The 7,420-nt window shown below is 43.0% G+C and overlaps 1 protein-coding gene across 1 annotated transcript in view; it reads right to left on the bottom strand.

Annotated features, from left to right (window-relative positions):
• LOC135547716 (zinc finger protein 804A-like) overlaps positions 1 to 7,420 on the bottom strand; it is a 146,439-nt gene that overhangs the window by 15,356 nt on the left and 123,663 nt on the right. The window contains exon 2 of the mRNA XM_064976960.1: positions 4,422 to 4,571. Coding sequence (XP_064833032.1) covers positions 4,422 to 4,571 — 150 coding nt within the window. The remainder of the gene's footprint in view (positions 1 to 4,421; positions 4,572 to 7,420) is intronic.

The raw sequence follows: 7,420 nt of genomic DNA, 5'->3' as shown, positions 1-7,420 counted from the left end.
ACCTCTCCTATCTGAGGAAGCTCCAGTGATTGCATTTACATCGGCCTGCGAAGCAAATGGCGCCCTATTCTCTTAGTAGTGCACGCTTGACCTGGACCCACAGGGTGTGAATTGTAGTGCATAGTGTATAGTGAATAGGGTGCTATTTGGCACGCAGATACAGTGGCTGGGTTCTCGTAGCAGGGAAGTGATGCGTTGAGATCAGATATCATTTTGTCATGTTAACAGACCTTTGCCTCTCAGTGGGAGTACACTGGGGGTAACTGGTCTGATCCCCTCTGGTTTAACATATACAGGGTATGTGTGGGGGAAGGGAATCTCTGTGTGTGTGTATGTGTTTACTTGTGCGTGTGTGTGTGTGTGTGTGCTTGCGTGCATGCGTGTGCACGCGTGCGTGTGTGCGTGCGTGTGTATGTGTGTGTGTGTGTGTATGTGTATACTTGTGTGTGTGTGTATGTGTATACTTGTGGGTGTGTGTGTGTGTGTGTGTGTGTGCGTGCGTGCGTGCATGCGTGTGAGTGCACGCGTGCATGTGTGCGTGCGTGTGCACGCATGCGTGTGTGCGTGCGTTTGTGCGTGTGTGTATGTGTATGTGCAGATACATCCAGCCCTCCTCTCCTCCTAACAACCACACTGGTCTCAGTCAGCCCCAATGCCTCCCTGGCTGACTGAAAATCAAATAAAATGTGTTTTTTTTGTCCCATGTTTCGTAAAACAATGGGTGTAGACTAACTAGTAGCAGGCAGGTTGTCGTCTCCTATATTTACCTCATTCCCAGGTGCTTAGTGGAGGAGGGGGGGGGGTGTAGCTAGCTATCCATTGATTGAGCAAGAGATGCTTGTGGACCGAGCTCCTTGGTCCTGAATAATTGGTGGAGCAGGAAGAGTGCATTGTGTTACATTAGGATGCCTTGGGTTCCATCATATGTAAACGAGCCTCCTCATCTCCCAAGAAATCTGTCAGGGTGTTAGAGCTGTAATACTGAAATACACTCATTTCAACTCATTTTGTAAAAGTCGTTTCGACATGGTGGTGAGATGGGGTGATCAGTGTCTTTCATCCTTACTTTGAAAAGCCAGATTGAAGAGAACGGCTGCTAGTTTCAGACCAGCTGTAAAAGCTATAGAAGCCATTGTATTGTTGTCTTTTCCACCACAAACAAAATAAACTCAGCATAAAAGGAAACATCCCTTTTTGTCTTTCAAAGATAATTCATAACAATCCAAATAACTTCACAGGGTAGCCTAGTGGTTAGAGCGTTGGACTAGTAACCAGAAGGTTGCGAGTTCAAACCCCCGAGCTGACAAGGTACAAATCTGTCGTTCTGCACCTGAACAGGCAGTTAACCCACTGTTCCCAGGCCGTCATTGAAAATAAGAATGTGTTCTTAACTGACTTGCCTGGTTAAATAAAGGTAAAATAAAATAAAAAATAAAAAATATGTCTTCATTGTAAAGGGTTTCAATTAAACACCGTTTCCCATGCTTGTTCAATGAACCACAAACAATTAATGAACACGAACCTGTTGAACGATCGTTAAGACACTAACAGATTATGGACGGTAGGGAATTCAGGTCACAGTTATGAAAATGTAGGACACTAAAGAGGCCTTTCTACTGACTCCGATAAACACCAAAAGAAAGATGCCCAGGGTCCCTGCTCATCTGCGTGAACGTGCCTTAGGCATGCAGCAAGGAGGCATGAGGACTGCAGATGTGGCCAGGGCAATAAATTGCAATGTCCGTACTGTGAGAAACCTAAAACAGCGCTACAGGGAGACAGGACGGACAGCTGATCGTCCTAGCAGTGGCAGACCACGTGTAACAACACCTTCACAGGATCGGTACATCCAAACATCACACCTGCGGGACAGGTACAGGATGGCAACAACAACTGCCCGAATTACACCAGGAACGCACAATCCCTCTATCAGTGCTCAGATTGTCCGCAATAGGCTGAGAGAGGCTGGTCTGAGGGCTTGCAGGTCCTCACCAGACATCACCGGCAACAACCTCTCCTATGGGCACAAACCCACCGTCGCTGGACCAGACAGGACTAGCAAAAAGTACTCTTCACTGACGAGTCGTAGTTTTGTCTCACCAGGGTTGATGGTCATATTCGCGTTTATCGTCGAAGGAATGAACAATACACCGAGACCTGCACTCTGGAGCGGGATCGATTTGGAGGTAGAGGGTCCATCATGGTCTGGGCGGTGTGTCGCAGCATCATTAGACTGAGCTTGTTGTCATTGCAGGCAATCTCAACGCTGTGCGTTTCAGGGAAGACATCCTCCTCCCTCATGTAGTACCCTTCCTGCAGGCTCATAGTAACATGACCCTCCAGCATGAAAATGCCATTAGCCATGCTGCTCGTTCTGTGCATGATTTCCTGCAAGACTGGAATGTCAGTGTTCTGTCATGGCCAGCGAAGAACCCGGATCTCAATCCCATTGAGCACTTCTGGGACCTGTTGGATTGGAGGGTGAAGGCTAGGGCCATTTCCCCCAGAAATGTCAGGGAACTTGCAGGTGCCTTAGTGTAAGAGTGGGGTAACATCTCACAGCAAGAACTGGCAAATCTGGTGCCATCCATGAGGAGGAGATGCACTGCAGTACTTAATGCAGCTGGTGGCCACACCAGATACTGACTGTTACTTTGAATTTTGACCACCCCCCCCCCCTTTGTTCAGGGACACATTAATCAATTTCTGTTAGTCACATGTCTGTGGAACTTGTTCAGTTTATGTCTCAGTTGTTGAATCTTGTTATGTTCATACAAATGTGCAGGGGTACGAGGTAGTAATGAGGCTATATACAAGGAGTACCAGTACTGAGTCAATGTGCAGGGGTGCAAGGTAGTGGAGGCGACTGAGGTAATATGTACAGTACCAGTCAAAATTTTGGACACACCTACTCATTCAAGGGTTTTTCTTTATTTTTACTATTTTCTACATTGTAGAAGACATCAAACTTTGAAATAACAAATATGGAATTATGTGTTAACCCCATTTTTTTTTTTGATTTTTTAATTCTTCAAAGTAGCCACCCTTTGCGTTGATGACAGCTTTGCTCTCTAGATGAAAACCTGGTTGAGTCTTGTTTCCACCAGAACCTGGGATATGAATCCTCCTTTCAGCAGGACAATAACTTAAAACACAAGGCCAAATCTAGAGTGGCCGAGTTACAGTTTTTACTTAAATCAACTTGAAAATCTATAGCAAGACCTGAAAATGGTTGCCTAGCAATGATCAACAACGATTTTGACAGAGGATGAAGCATTTTGAAAAGAATAATGGGCAAATATTGTACAATCCAGGTGTGGAAAGCTCTTAGAGACGTACCCAGTAAGACTCACAGCTGTAATCACTACTAAAGGTGCTTCTACAATGAATTAACTCAGGGGTGTGAATACTTGTGAAAATTAGATATTTCTTTATTCCATTTTCAATACATATGCAACATTTTCTAAGAACATGTTTTCACTTTGTCATTATGGAGAATTGTGTGTAGATGGGGTGAAAACAATTACTTTTAATACATTTTGATTTTAGGATTACTCAACAAAATGTTGAATAAGTCAAGGTGTATGAATACTTTCTGAAGGCAGTGTTGGTAGGCCAACAACAACAACAACAACAACAACTAGAACAATAACAACAGCAATACCAACATTGGCCCCGTATGAATTATGGACCTCGGAGTTGAAATTGAAAGTGAACCTCTGCAATTGGGCTACAGCCATTGACCACTGTTTAGTATATACAGGACCCTTCACAAAGGGCTACAGCCATTGACCACTGTATAATATATACAGGACCCTTCACAAAGGGCTACAGCCATTGACCACTGCATAGTATACACAGGACCCTTCACAAAGGGCTACATCCATTGACCACTGTATAATATATACAGAACCCTTCACAAAGGGCTACAGCCATTGACCACTGTATAATATATATAGGACCCTTCACAAAGGGCTACAGCCATTGACCACTGTATAATATATACAGGACCCTTCACAAAGGGCTACAGCCATTGACCACTGTATAATATATACAGGACCCTTCACAAAGGGCTACAGCCATTGACCACTGTATAATATATACAGGACCCTTCACAAAGGGCTACAGCCATTGACCACTGTATAGTATATACAGAACCCTTCATACAGGTTAACTTACATTGTTTGTCTTGTGCCATTGCAACCTACTATGTCACATTTTTTTAAACAAATGTGTCTTTACCCATTTGTCTAGTCAATGAAGACCTCCATTTTGTGTACAAAAGATTAACAAACGATTAAACAATCTTAAGGTTGAATACAATGCGTTACAATTGTGTGTTGTGTGTGTGTGTGTGTGTGTGTGTGTGTGTGTGTGTGTGTGTGTGTGTGTGTGTGTGTGTGTGTTCACAGGTCCATTACCTGTTTGTGAGCATGGTCATAAGAGTTAATGTGGTTGTCAAACTCCTGATGCTTGTAGTACTGCTTGTCACACAGGTCACAGTAGAAGTTGGCCTTCAGGTCCTCCAAGGCCTTGGCCATGGTCGTCGTCCTCTCCTTCTCCGCGTAGTCCTGGAAGAAACAACAAGGACAACACCACCTCTGTCAGGGAGGGAATCTAACTTATATCTCAACTCAAATCAAATCAAAGCATTTTTGTCACATACACATGGTTAGCAGACTTTTATGCGAGCGTATCGAAACGCTTAAAGAATTAGATTCCCTCCCTGACACTGAGTTGAAATAGAATTAGAACACCTCCCTGTCACTGAGTTGAGATAGAATTAGAACACCTCTCTGTCACTGAGTTGAGATAGAATTAGAACACCTCTCTGTCACTGAGTTGAGATATAATTAGAACACCTGAGATAGAATTAGAACACCTCCCTGTCACTGAGTTGAGATAGAATTAGAACACCTCTCTGTCACTGAGTTGAGATAGAATTAGAACACCTCCCTGTCACTGAGTTGAGATAGAATTAGAACACCTCTCTGTCACTGAGTTGAGATAGAATTAGAACACCTCCCTGTCACTGAGTTGAGATAGAATTAGAACACCTCTCTGTCACTGAGGTCAGATAGAATTTGATTCCCTCCCTGACACTGAGTTGAGATATAATTAGATTACCTCTCTGACACTGAAATCGTGACAGAGAGGGAATCTAATTCTATCTCAGCTCAGTGTCAAAGGGAATCTAATTCTATCTCAGCTCAGTGACAGATAAGGAGTCTAATTATATCTCAGCTCAGCAAAACTGCTTGAAATTAAATCCTTACTAGTGTTTAAAAAACAGTAGATTATAATGACCTTATACTTTATGGCAGTGATTTCCCTATAGAATACATTATACTGTGTGGCAGTGATGTCCCTATAGAATACATTATACTGTGTGGCAGTGATGTCCCTATAGAATACATTATACTGTGTGGCAGTGATGTCCCTATAGAATACATTATACTGTGTGGCAGTGATGTCCCTATTGAATACGTTCATCACACGGTTGACCAAATCTTTCCAACATTCTATATGAATACACCACAATAATGTTGCTACTGTGTGCGTGGCCGTGCTTGGTTTTGACCGGGGTTCTCTGACAACGTTCTCCTACGTTAGAGTCAGATAGAAACAGATGACTCTACAGGGGGTATACTATTTACCCTCAGATTTAATAACAGACACGTTGTTCACATCCTCTTGATTTCTATGCATCATTTGCAAAGTGGGATGTTTTGTAGTACGTGTTGTGCCTTTTAATATAATGCTCCTTGAAAACCCAATTCATGTGATTCACCTGGATCCCAATTTTCTCCTTTTTGATATTTGGTATTAAATATAGATTTTCAGCAAAACGAAGATGAGGGTAGTTTCACTGGGGGGGGGCAGATCATATTTGAAATCTAATTATTTCAAAGGTGGCAATCTGCAGTTGTTACATCTATATTTGGACTTATAAATACTGATATGTACCCATTAACCTATAGATAAATGCCTTGTGAGTTTAGTTGAACTGTCGCACCGCATCACAAACCCAAAATAGAAGCTTGTTTCACCTTGTTTGTGAACAAGGTCAATTTAAACAAACACTGTATAGCCTCAAACCATAGTCAAAACTATAACGTTGATATCATGGCTGGCCAATCCTTGCATCCATATCTCTGTCTATGAATTTATAGAATAGCTACATTTCATCCAGGTTCGGTCCCTGAGATTATTATCAAAGCAGTGGCTGGGATTACACTTTGTTATTGTTTCAATTTGCGGATTGCCACTTCAATACTTAGAATATATGGAAACTTGTACATTCAAAGCTCTGTTGGATAAAGAGATGTATTAAAACTTCCAATTCCCCAAAGGTGTCCTGTTCAAACATCCCAGAGGCCAGAGAAGAAGATAGTAACATCATTCAAGCTTTGAATCTATTTACGCTATAACTCATCCTTTCGTGCTGACATGAAAACCACAATGAAGCCCTGGATAGATCCTTCTGAAAGGTGAAATCACACCATCGACAAATATAAAGTAATAGCCCCAAAAAATACCCAGGGGACAATAGACCCTTTTTTGCTCATGATTTTATTTTCTGAAATGTAATTCAATGGTTGCGTTTTCACACAGGTATAAGATTAGACTTCAAACAGCTACAGTTGAACCCTGAGACGAACTTTCATCGATGTTTGAAAACGCTATATAGTGCACTACTTTTGAACTGAGCCTTAACTGAGGGGCGGCAGGGTAGCCTAGTGGTTAGAGCGTTGGACTAGTAAACGGAAGGTTGCGAGTTCAAACCCCCGAGCTGACATGGTACAAATCTGTCGTTCTGCCCCTGAACAGGCAGTTAACGCACTTGGCAATAAGAATTTGTTCTTAACTGACTTGCCTAGTTAAGGTAAATCAAATAATTGTTGAATAGGTGCCATATCAGATGCAGTGTTCAGGTTAAACCCTCTGCTTTTAAAATATTGAGTCATCTGTCCTTTGGTACATATCTGAACTGAAGAGGCTTAGTGGTTCTATACCCGTCAATCAGTTCAGGAGGCTTAGTGGTTAATTTTTCCTCAATGAGTGCAGGACGCAAAGTGGCTCAAATTGCTGTCCAATAATATTGTCATTAATGGGGAGAGAACCCACTCAGGCCATTGTGTGGGGTCAGTCCCGACATGGACCTCACCACTTAACGCTGATATCACAGTCCATTACAGACCCAGAGAGGTGTAATGGTGTGTGTGTGTGTGTGCCTGTGCCTGTGTGTCTGAGCGTGTGCGTGTGCCTGTGCGTGTGTCGTGTGTCTGAGCGTGTGCCTGTGCCTGTGCGTGTGCGTGTGTCTGAGCGTGTGCGTGTGCGTGTGCCTGTGTGTGTGTCTGAGCGTGTGCCTGTGCGTGTGCGTGTGTCTGAGCGTGTGTCTGTGCGTGTGCGTGTGCCT

Source organism: Oncorhynchus masou, chromosome 10, assembly GCF_036934945.1.
Source record: "Oncorhynchus masou masou isolate Uvic2021 chromosome 10, UVic_Omas_1.1, whole genome shotgun sequence".
Taxonomy (NCBI): domain Eukaryota; kingdom Metazoa; phylum Chordata; class Actinopteri; order Salmoniformes; family Salmonidae; genus Oncorhynchus; species Oncorhynchus masou.
The sequence above is the reverse complement of the archived record's forward strand: the minus strand, read 5'-3'. Positions and strand labels throughout refer to the sequence as shown.